General features: G+C 41.3%; 1 protein-coding gene across 2 annotated transcripts in view; it reads right to left on the minus strand.

The window, feature by feature from the left end:
- Window positions 1-200: 200 nt before the first annotated feature.
- DIP2B (disco interacting protein 2 homolog B) overlaps window positions 201-12,390 on the minus strand; it is a 62,161-nt gene continuing 49,971 nt past the window's right edge. For both annotated transcript variants that reach the window (XM_004949722.5, XM_004949723.5), the window contains 13 exons: window positions 11,865-11,988; window positions 10,742-10,863; window positions 10,084-10,195; window positions 9,323-9,432; window positions 8,578-8,708; window positions 7,855-8,023; window positions 6,727-6,897; window positions 6,173-6,234; window positions 5,994-6,051; window positions 5,575-5,649; window positions 4,933-5,110; window positions 4,626-4,749; window positions 201-4,123 (listed from right to left, as the gene is read on the minus strand). In XM_004949722.5, the coding sequence (XP_004949779.1) occupies window positions 3,871-4,123; window positions 4,626-4,749; window positions 4,933-5,110; window positions 5,575-5,649; window positions 5,994-6,051; window positions 6,173-6,234; window positions 6,727-6,897; window positions 7,855-8,023; window positions 8,578-8,708; window positions 9,323-9,432; window positions 10,084-10,195; window positions 10,742-10,863; window positions 11,865-11,988 (1,689 nt within the window). In that variant the 3' untranslated portion in view covers window positions 201-3,870. The remainder of the gene's footprint in view (window positions 4,124-4,625; window positions 4,750-4,932; window positions 5,111-5,574; window positions 5,650-5,993; window positions 6,052-6,172; window positions 6,235-6,726; window positions 6,898-7,854; window positions 8,024-8,577; window positions 8,709-9,322; window positions 9,433-10,083; window positions 10,196-10,741; window positions 10,864-11,864; window positions 11,989-12,390) is intronic.

Raw genomic sequence — 12,390 nt, forward strand, 5'->3', positions numbered from 1 at the left:
AGAGAAACCCCCCAGAGCAGATGGGAATTGCCACAGGAGTGGAGGGAGCTCAGCTACTCACAGGCTCAGCTCTCATGCATTTCTATGTGAAGTAACATATAAGCAAAGATTACCACCTTTTCAGAGGTGTAAGCGCTGTACAATCTTGGTTCCTTACAAAATCCTTCAGGGAAACAGCAGACAAAAGAACTGACAAGCAATCAGGCATCAATATTTATTAACACAAGACAAAGGAAACACAATCAATGCGTTAATGGAACACTGTCCAGCCAGATGTTAAATTTAAAAATGTATATCTAATCTAATTTTAAATAAATAAAAACTTTGTACATAATTACATAATGCTGTAGTCTGAATTTGACAATGGTAAATAGGTTGACAGAAATTAAAGAGAAATTGCATTTAGGGCTAGAATCGATCATTTTTACAACCTTTTTAGGACAGTTAGTATGACACATCTTAATTACATTTATTTAAACCAGAGATGCAGTGCAAATGTTAACAAAACAGGACTTGAAATTACCTGTACCCAACACATTTTGCTTAGGGAGTATTCATAAACAGTAAGACATACAAAATATTTTAGTTCCAACTGGTAAAAATTCCTAGTTTAAAGTTTCACTGCAGCTGGTAGCTTGGAATCTGACAGACAGCAAGAGGAAATTATTTGTCCTCTGCAACTGGATAAGCTGCAAAGCCAAATGAGCATGGAAAGTCTGCTTCTTGGGACTCAACACTTGATTCAGCAGTTATGGAACAGAACTCTGAACCTGAACACATGACATCAGAACCATCAGTGGCCCCGCAAGCTTGGTGAAGTTAAATATCTAGTTTTCATGTGGAAAGACACCAAGCAAGCATTTGGAAGTGAAATGGTCACATCTCTTGACAGCCCTCCCAAGACAATCAAATAATCATTTATCAGTTTGGAAGAACAAACTGACCCTGACCTCAAAGAGGCTAGCAATGAAAAATACTTAGCACTTAGTGCTGTACAGTTAGTTACCTCACAGGGATGTTGTAAGGATTAGGTAATATCCTCATCTACAGATGAAGAAACTGAAGGAGTGAAATGACCTGTTGAAGGCCTTGTGGCAAGTCATCAGCAGAGCTGGAGTTAGAAATCAGGGTTTCCAGAGTCACAGCTCCATACTTCCTCCTCTCCAACACACTGCTTTTCACTGCTCCAAACATAGACAAAAGCATGCACTGAAATCAAACCCAGCCAGCTTCGTATGTCACTGGCAACCAAGAGCAGAATGTTATCTCGTAAGGACAGGACTGTACTTTTAGTTCTCAGAGAAATGCAATATACCAGGAGATAAAGATTAAGAGCACACAGTAAACTTGTGAGACAGAAGCCCCAAATTTGATAAATACTTCTCCATATAAAGACCAAAGGAAAAAAAAAACAAATCAGGTGTGCCATTCAAAAAACCCATTTCATAAAGTCAATTTGCCCCATACTGGGAATCTCTGATCAGAGGGATACACCCACTTCTTATTTCTGAAAAGAAAAAAGGCAAATAAAATAAAAAAGAAATCCTAGATCTGTACTTGAAATCCATTTCCGCAGACAAACAAGGGGTTGGTTGAAACAACTTCCCCAAAGCTTTGATTTCATTAAGAAACAGTCAAGGCCCTTTGTTGCTTTTTTCCTGAAATATGCAATGTAGTGGAGCTGCACTGCAGGTCGCTTTGCTCTGCAAGAAAAACCAAGAAGTGGTGCAGAGCAAAGCAAGGAGATTCTCCCACTTCACCAGCTGAAAAAGAACAACTTCACTGCACTTCACAATAGAAACAAGCAGCTGCAGTACCAACTGTATCAGTCACAGTTACACCCATTGCTGTCCTTACACCATGGCTGATTTGTTAAAACTAAACATACAAAACATCCTGTGAAGGTATTTTAGGATGCAGGTTGTAAGGAAATAGACACCAGTGGCAGAAGAGCTGTCACATCCACACAGCAGCACACCACCACCCAACTTTCATCTGCAATGCTGCCTCATTACAGGGCCAGATAGGGAAAAATAAACTGATCAGAAATACATGCTTATAAACTGAAGCATTTGCAAAGAACTCGAGATGTGCTGCAGTATCTTGCAGCTTCTATTTCAGCACTGAATATTTTCCAAAAACATTCAGAACTTCCCATCCACATTGTAGTGCTCCTGTCCTCAGAGATAAGAGAAGGCATTGGGAATTGTTCAAGAACCAAACTGTGATTTGCTTACAGATCCGCCAGGTTCTGTGCTGATAACTGCCACAGGATCTTCAGAGCTCATCCTATAAACCTTTTAAAAACTGCCTATAAATTTGGAATGAGGTAATGTGGAGCACATTAAGAACAAGTTTATTTACACTGTATACCGTATTTGACTCAAAAAAACCCTGCTGCAATATCTGGTATCAACTCTCATTGCTTCCAAAATTGTATTTCCTTAACACTCATAGGAATTCAGAATATTACTCAGGATTACATGAATAAAGGTCGTTCTGAGTCAGAGCTTAAACACCATCTCTCCCTCCAGCCCAGTGTGCAGTTGCTCCCCAGCAGCAGGAAGAGCTTGGACCTGCTGCTCTACAGCTTCATTGACCAGTGTGAAAGCTAACACAGCATTCTGAAGGTTGGGATATTAATGTTAACGATGCATTGACCAGAATTGCTGTTGCATTTTTGTGCCTCCTCCTGTAGTAGTAGAACTGCTCTCAGCCCAAACCCAGAAATATCCAATTGCTTCCAGGGAATGTTTGGAAGGAATCTGGGTCACCATCTCCCAGCTTACAGCAGAGCCTATCTACTGTGATCCTCGCTATACCCTCGAGGGAACTGGATGGAATAATGACTGAACTGCACTAACAGTGAATTTTACTGTGTGTTCATCTCTAGGATTTTTTTCCTCCTTTAAACACGAGGTTTTGGAGTGGAGGCAGAGACTGTAACTCCGGTGCATCACTTCAGTCAAGCATTTTGGACTTAGCACTGCTATTTCTACCAGATTTGATGCAACTCTTTAAACATCTCAGCCTCGTTTAGGAAGATGTGCCTTTAAATCATGGGTTTCTATGTGCTACAACACACTTCTGGCCAGCAATAAAAGACTACATACTGAAAGAAGAAAAGTTGTGTGAGATCTTCGCATCCCACATTTGTTGTCTAACCAAATGTAATTATGCTAAGGACCACAAAAGTTACTTGTCCTTAATTTCTACCTTCAGCTGTCATCATTACCCAAGTTAATTTTCTATCTAAGTGAATTATGTATAATATTTACATACTTAAAATATAGGCAAAATTCTTTTTTAAAGTCAAGAAATATCTATCTGAATAAGTAACTCTTAGATTCCGCAAGTTATTGATTTGGTCATGGCACGATTTTAAATAAGTTGTGAGATCCCACGGAATGGACAGCTACAGTACAGATGCAAAGTACATTATATAGTAGGGAACTGCAGAACTCCGATGACCCTCCTCTTAATAGTTTATTATCTTAACTAAATAAACCCTCCCCTTAGAGAATCCTAAAACAGTATTAGATAAAAATACAAATATGTACAACAGATGAAAAAAGTAACACTACTGTAAAGGCCTTAGGAATTTTGAAGCTCACACGCTTGTCAACTTTGCATTTGCTATAAAGCTAATATTTCAGTAAACCATTACAAATGTTTTCCATTGTCTACCACATTTCCTTGTTTCCATTGGTAGTTGATGTGATCTTAATATCACAGGATGAGATGAAGGGAATATGGTAGCAATCTCAAACTTGATATCAAGTATTAGTAATTTTCACCAGCTTCATTTCTATGGCCACCCTTCGTCATTGGGTGGTCCCATAAAGTTTCTGAGCATCACACCCCCACACACTACATGTTATAAGCAACATATATGGGGTCTAACTGGTCAGCTAGAAAACTGTCACGGAGATGCATCCGTTGTTTCTCCCCCCTGGAATTGATAGGAATAACTCCAGGATCAACCACCACCACCACCCCCACAATGAGATAATGTTCTTCCAGGACCACGTTTGTAACCAGAGGAACTAAATCCAGGGCCTCCTGTTCACAGCCACACAGCTCCACGACGACCACGAGCAAGTTGGTCCATGTGAATACAGCACTGGAAGTTAAAAAGAACAAACAAACAGAAAACCTAGTTATTTTCACAGACACAAAAATGCAGAGTTTCTAATTTTTTATCCTTAGATAGCATTTACCACCTGCTTCGCACTGCATTACCAAGCAGCATAACTCCAATGAATACCCAACATCGATGTGTCAAACATCAGTTCAGACACAAATCAATTTGACAAATGAAATAACTGCTGCCTTCACTGACTCAAATACAATCACAGAACTGGAAATTGTAATTCCTATTTTGAATTCAGGCTCGTGAGACAAGATTCACAGTCAGCCCAGTATTATTCTCATCTATGGATGGGAAAGGAGATGCATATCAAGATCACACAACTTGCTGATGGTAACAAAAAAAAAGTATCTGACTTTGCCTATGTTCTGTGTTTGTGGGGTTTGTTTCCCCACTATTAAATTCTGCATCTTTATGTAAACACTGCTATGTTCCATCTACATTAGGATGAATTCATTTTTCACTGCTGTTTTACCATTCAGCAATGCTTCTGTGCGTCCGAGATACAGACGTCTCAATATCAATTGGGTGGTAACGCAGCCCCCTCAGTTCCAGAGTTTCATCCAGTGCTCCAACAACATACAGTGCATCATGGCGCTCTAGAGGGGAGAAATCAGAAATGAAACGTATGCACACTACAAAAATAGGAAGAGGCAGACAGTAAACGGGATTTGGATAGAAATCAAGTGTCTCCTTTACACAGATACGTTGATGGGAACATATTCATTACACTGTATGGAAGAAAACTCTCCATTTGAAAGACAGACTCGTTTCTGCCATACCTCCACTGGCAGCTGTAAGCTCTGTCCGACGGACAAAACCAAGGTACCCAGTCCGAGCCCAAAGCGTCTGAGCTGCATCTCCAAAGCTCAGACGAGTGTTGAAATGATCGGCTTGAAGGGTTTCGTTGTCGTAGATGGTGTAGTAGCCACTGGCTGTGTGTGGGCTGTTCACCCAAATCTGCAGAAGTGGAAAAAAAGATCCACACATTACATCAAAAGGGCATCTTTTGAGTGTTTAAATAAAGCAGATAAACTAACAAGGAGGATCTTGTTAAGTATGAACGTAGCTAAGGCCTTCCAGGTCCAAAGATGTTTTACATATAGCTCAAACTGCCAAACATCCTAAAACTGGTCTTGCAGCTATTCTCTGCTAATAACATTGAAATGAGGATATAGTAAACCCGTGGATTTTTATAGCTTCAACACAGGTTGAATATAGTGTTGTGTTATTGAGATAAGCAGAGCAAAATATAAATTAGATTTGGAAGCCAGTCATATGAGCAGTAACACTCCAGTACTAATTCCACTTAAAAAGGCCCACAGATATTGCTGCTTACCATTAACTTCAACAATCAAAGAGAGAATACAGATCAAGAAGTAGACAGCAGGAAAAGCTACCCAAGAAGTAAAATCTGTGCTTACCTCTCCAAGATGAGAATCTCCCAGAGGCCCTTTTGTCTCCGGATTAACAATAACCACCTTGACTCCAGGTAAAATCTAAAGATCACAAGAAAGAATATGCAAATCAATTTGTGAATTATCTTCACACAAAACTAACACACCAAGGCTGCTCATTTATTTCCACAAAGGCATGGTTTCACCCATGGAAATCACTAACATGTATAAAACATGCCAGGGCATGTACAGTGAAGCACTATCAGAACAAAAGTATTTCCTTTCCTGTCTGAAGAGCCACACAGGGAAGGCATTCTACTCCATTATAAATCAAAGTAACCTTTCAGAGGAGCAGTGTAACCAACACTCCTCATGCTAAGCCACAAGACCACCATTCCCAACTACACATCAGCATCACGAGGGGCAGGGGAGTAACATGAAATTACCTTCCCAGATTCTGAAAGCAGCAGACTTTGTGGAGCTCCCCTTTCCACTAGACGTACTCTGAAGTTACAGAAAACACAGTCAGGAAAAGAAGAAAGCTGAAATATACTGAGGGAAGTGGTAGCTCACTACCATTACAACATTTTATGGATGAGTTACTAGTAAAGCAAACTTACTGTACCTGTCATGTCTCAAGGATTTCAGATCTACATACACTGTGGTGGGATCAGGCCCAGAGGTTCCCTAAGAAAACAAGCATTAAAACGTATATTTTAGGCAACTTGTGCCAAGCTCAAAGATTTCCAGGGGCTTCATGCTGACAACAAACCAAACTTTACATCCACATTTCCCATCTTTGCAGTTGGGCTCAGGGAAGCATGTGAAGTATCCTGTGTTTACTAAGCATAACACCAGTGTAGGATGCATCTTGAACAGGGAAACTGCTACAGAGACAGCTTAAGTACTCTGACCTATCAGCTCTGGGGCAATTGGAGTCGCAGGTTAAATAAAGAGGTCACGTTTCAGTTGTTTTGGGTATTTGTGATGTAACCTGGCAGCTGAAAACAGAAGAAGCCGCTTAAATCTTGTGCTAGCTGTTCTCTGCAAAGCAGATGTGGAGCTGCGCTCACAGTGGAGAATCACATGCAGATTACGAAGTTTGCACTGTATTCTCAATTGGTAATGTGAAAACCCGATAGCAGTGACAACACAGGTCCTAGAAAGCATTCTTGTTACCTGTAAACAGATAGCAACGTTGACTCTTGATCCAAAGGTGGTGCTTACAGCACGAGATGACAGGCCAATGTCTTTGAAGAGTTTCGAGAATGAATGAGTGAGAGAAACTCGTGGTCGTTCCTCTGCAACAACCACACACGTCCGGACACAGGACAGATTAATTCCTCGTGCCTAGAAAAGGGTGTGCAAGTGAGTGCACAGGACCTCTGCCACACTGCACTGAGATCTAACACCCCTGAGAAAGTGACTTCTTGGGCTCAATATCCTCTTTTCAGCTCCTATTTGTCACTGTAAGATATGCCTGACCAGAGCCTAAAAATATTGGTAGAACAAAATCATGAGCACTGCTCCTTCCTCTACCAGAGAATGTAGCACCATGTGCTTCTGCAGACCTCGTCAACTAAGATTACACCTTTTATTCCCAATTTATACAGATGGAAACCAAACCAAGTGAGAATGTGGAGTCATCTACGGAGGTTGCACTGAGTCTTAAACCAAACCGAGACCAGAATCCATTATTACTTCTAAACCTTACCATAAATGCACTGAACAGCACTAGCAGTTCAAACCTGTATATTTTCCTGTTAACTGGTGACACACAAGGCAGAGGGACTCTATGCCACCAACAGAACAAGGCTGATCCTTAACCTTGTAAGATGGAGCGCACAAATTATTTCAGTAAACCCCAAGCAGAAAACACCTCAAGCCTTTTATGCAGCTATTTTTTCCTTCCTCTCATCCCTCAGGAGAAAACACCTTTATTTAGCCAAGCACTTAATGTGTGTGCTTTACATCATGCGCTGGTCTGAGCCTTCACTGCAGACTGTTATATAAGCAATTCCTCTGCAGAGCATTTTACTGCTGGCATCCTCTCTTCAGGGCTTGCCCAACAGTCTGACACTCCTTGGCAATGCGCCACTTACACTGCAATACATACACCTTATTCAGTTTCAGTCCTTTTAACTTCCTGGGGCTCCAAACATTCTTTTGCTGCATTTGCTTTTTCAGCAAGCTGTGGACAGCAGACTTGTTTAAGACAACAGCGTAATGATGCACAACTGTGTCACTTCACTTGCTACAGCAGTTTCATTAATTTATGCAGTGTAATAGTCAAGAAACATTTCTCACCTTTAACGTTTCAACTTGGTTTCCAAGTCCCTTTGTGCACAGTTCCATGACTGAATAGGAACAGAAAGTGTCCCTTATTTTATGCTGGCTTACAGTAGATAACCAGAGAGAAAGATTGGATTCCAGCTCCATAGGAGGAATTAAAATTGACTGGTGTCCAGAATACACACTGTGAAAAACAAAGAGAATATTTTTGTGTAGCAAGTAGCTATCTTTAAATTAATATTTACTGTATTTTCATTTTGTCTTACATTCCTGACAGACCAAAAGCAAGCTGCAGGACTCTGATCTGAGGCAAACTGATGATAGCTCCAATGCCCACATTCTGTACCAACAATGCATTGTAAATACAACTTACTTTACAAGAACAACAATTTATGTGCACACAAGCGTGCACACACTGAAAGCCAAGGAAGAGAATCAGCTCAACCACACAATTTACAGAAAGAAAATTCTTCCTTGATTATATGTTGCAGTGAGAGAAAAGCAAGAGAAGCATTCTGGAGCCAGTAATATTTGGCAGCACAAATACGCATAATCAACATGGAATAACAACTTGCTAACCTGCAGGAAAAGGGAACATATTATTGTCTGTTTAAGACAAATTCTCCTCTTACTGCAAGTTAGTCATTTTGGTAATGGCAGAATCTGCCTCATTACAGACGTGGACTGCTACTTCCCATTTAAAATCAGCCCAGAGTTAACCTTTACCGTTTTCCCTACCTGCAAAGGCACCAGAGCACAAACCCTAGTCCACAGTAGGGGTCAAGACAAATGGCAATCTGCCGTGAGGAGTAGAGCTCACACTGAAGCTTGATGGCCCTGCAAAGGCCACTCACTGCTGCGTGGGACATCTGCAACACCAAAGACAGAGAAACTGTGCTGAAATCTCACATCACAATAGGATTTCACCAAGACAGGCAGGTAAGAATGACAGCTGCCTTGGATAGCGTTTCTCAGTAAACCGGTATTTCTTCTTCCCTTATCTCCCACAGCAGATGCAGAACCATATGAGCCAGAAACTGTGACAAGAGCTACTGCTGAAAGGTCTTGGGTTTCTCAGACTCCAAACAGAGCTGATTATTAATGACACACTAAAGCTTTCATTTTTTAGTTTCATATCATCTTCTCTGTCAACTGCATTCCTATTTTGCTCTTAGTGTTGGGGGGGAAGCAAAAGCACACAGCTGTGCTCCTCACACCCACTGCTCTCCCATCAGCCTGCTCTCTGGTGGGAGGCAGCAGAATGCCCGCTGTAGAGACCTCTCGTTCTATATAGCAGAGCTGATTCTTCAGCCTGAAGTCATACTGCATTACATGCGGGGAATTTATAGCTTTACTCACAGAAAAGTACAGCCTTTAAGCTACAAAGCCAGTTCTGGTGGAGGTAGACAGGAGAGCTGGTCTGGATTATCAGCCGAAGACACAACACCAAAAAAATTCATTTTCTAAAAGCATTTTACTGTACCTTCACTCCTGTAAGCATGCCCGTTGTGGAAACACTAAAATCTAGATATGCTAACATTTCAGACGTAGGTGGTTTATAGATCTGAGAGAGCCGCTTCCTGGGCAAGTCATCTGTGCAAGAAAGAAACAAACATGTTTAATTTCTTGTTACTAAATTAGTATTTAAAAGAAGAACAATTTTCAGAAAGACTGAGGTGGACCATAAATCTTTTGATTAAAACATTTTCTAAAGATGACACACAGAACATAAGAGTCTTGCAAAAATTCCCCTGGAGAAAGTTATTCATTCTCTCATGTGTGTAAACCAAGCATTTTAAATACATGACTTTAATTTTTTTTAGTTTTTAATTTTCTTAAACTCCAGGGCCAAGGGATGAAGCACAGCCAGGTATTAGGAGACACAACCAATCCAGGAACATATTCTGCTTCTTATGCCTTCTGAGTAGCTCAGTCACTCTACAGTGCCAGACCAGGAGGCCATGTAAGTCAACCATGACATGAAATTCTGTCATCAAGGAACTACTCTCATCTGTAACGTGGCTTTACATGAAAATTATGTTCCATCAATAGTTCAACAAACGGAGAAGAGAGATGAGCAACCAAAGATCTGGCTCATCTCTTTCATCATTTTTCTAAACATTCTAACAAAATCTCATGAGCCATCTGGTTAAAATCTGGAATGGGGAACAACCTCTCCCTTTGGAAGTCAATGGTAACCCCTTCACAGAACTTGAAAAAGTCTTCCTTGTCCACAGACCACACCTGTATCAATGATGGTCGGCCAGGTTTTCACATCTACAGCAGCAGCTGCCTCTCTGGATTTCAGTAGTCTCATTAAGGTCTGAGTTGTAAGAATACAGGCAGCTTTGCTGACCTAAAAAGATAAACAATTGCTAATAAAGACAAAAGCAACTCCCTCAGACACTGTCACTGCAAGATTTCATATTCACAGAATATAATTTACCACCTGCACCCACCTTCCCCTGATAGACTCACATTAATTTCTGTGGCTTTTCCAACACTTCCTTCATTAGAACTCCAAACTCAGACTAAAAGGCAAACAACTAGAGTAGAACCTTTAGAGCAAGTAAATTATTTCAACAGCCCAAATCTAACTTCTACTCTGTGTTCATACTGTGGAGATATCCTTTCTAGATTACTAAATTGGAAAATAACCAATAACAGGATTTGCACTCTCCAGTGAGGAGTATCAGTATGAAATTTTAGGTAGTACCGTTATGTCAGTATCCCTCAAAAACAACTGTTTCATAGGAAAGGTGGTTCTATCTCTTGTATCTTATGAATTAGAACATAGTCCTTCACTGCTATCATGTAAATACCACAGACAGCTGTGTTAACTATTCAAATGTGAGAGGCTGAAACAAGAGTGCTCCAGCCACACTAAGGCCCCATTACTCACTTCCACGATCATTCGTACAGTGGGCAGAGTAGCAGTGAGGCTCTGAGCATGAGGTGGTCTCACGGTCACAGGGATGCAGCCAGCATACAAACAGCCATAGAACGCGGTGATTAGCTCAATGCCTGCAAGGACACACAGGCTGTAGTGTACAGCACTCTGGTGACACCAGCCTTTCCCCTGAGGGCATTTTCCCTGAGCATCAGTCAAAATTTTCATTAGAAAAAGGTACACTCCCACAGCACAGGTGTGCAACATAAGCAGTCCAAACAGTTAGGCCAGCATGACAAAGAAGCTAGGGAAGCTTGGGATAGGGGACTGGGAAAGCAGAGAAGACTGACCACAGCAAACCATATCCATCCATTTTTCAGGAAAAGAATATATCCCAGTGTTGAATGACTCAGAAGTCAGTCAGTCCAAAACAGAGTCTCTGGCAGTGGAAATACACAGCACCTCTCATCAGCAGTGAGCGTCATACACACGCCAAGTGATAAAGGTGTGTACTACCAGTGACAGCAGGCAGATCACGCCTCCCACTGTTCCCAACCTACTGCTGTAGAAGATGCAGCTAACATAGCTGAAGGTGATGGCACCAGTCTGTACCAGAACCCACCCTGCCATTTCTCACAGCTTTCCCTGGATAAAGAGCTGCTAATTGTCAACGTGACTTCAGACAAACAAGATCTGAACAGACCAGGAGCCAAGAGGTCTCTGTTAAGGCACATAATTCATTTCTCCAGCACATGCAGTGTGGTCACACATTTCTAATAATTTTGCAGTGAGTGTCATCATACCATAGGTTCTTTGATAACAACAAAGAAAAGAGCTTTTATCCTAAACATCAGGAGACAGTAAGATCCCTAGAGCTGAGAACGTCTCTCCAGGAGTGAGAAGGTACAAATCGGCTCTTCCAAAACTAAAGAGTCAATGTTGGAGTTGTGATACTGCAACTGCAAGACATGAGGACAGCCCTCTATGGAGTCAAAACTAGATCAGGAAGTTATGCAGTCCTGATGTATTGGTGTTTCACTGATCCCACCCGAACTTCCAGATCTCAGTGAAATTTCAAAGAAACACCATACTGCATTTCCATGGTGGGATGCAGATCTTATTAAAGCTTGCTTACCAGGAGGATAAAGAAGCACCACGTTGTCTCCTGCATTGAGATGTCCTTTGTCACAGAGCACTGATGCAATTCTCTCAGCTTTTTTGTGCAACTGAAGGCAGGTGGCTGTACACACAGCAGTTCCCTTGAAAAGAGACAGAAGTGCTCTAACCACAGCCTCTGACACTACTTTCCAGCAAGCACAACACGTGTCAGTAAGACAGTTGCTGGAACCAAACCAAATAGCAAAAAAAACAAACAGAACAACCCAACAACCTTGCTCACTAGCATTAGTCTATAGCTACTAGTTATCAATACCTACATGCTGCTGGCGCTCACTGAGCTGTTTATCCACTACAACTGGGAAGAGACAGAAACAGAGTTAGATCTGTTCTAGAAAATTCTACCTTCCAGGAGTCAGTTCAGGTCCTTCTTGCACCAGAACCTTGCCAGAATATACTCAACAGGGATACATCATTAAATGATACAGGAACCAGTGGGACCTACAAACACGCTCAGTTTTAAAATGAAGCATCAAACCACTGTG

The sequence above is a fragment of the Gallus gallus genome, chromosome 34, assembly GCF_016699485.2.
Source record: "Gallus gallus isolate bGalGal1 chromosome 34, bGalGal1.mat.broiler.GRCg7b, whole genome shotgun sequence".
Lineage (NCBI taxonomy): Eukaryota > Metazoa > Chordata > Aves > Galliformes > Phasianidae > Gallus > Gallus gallus.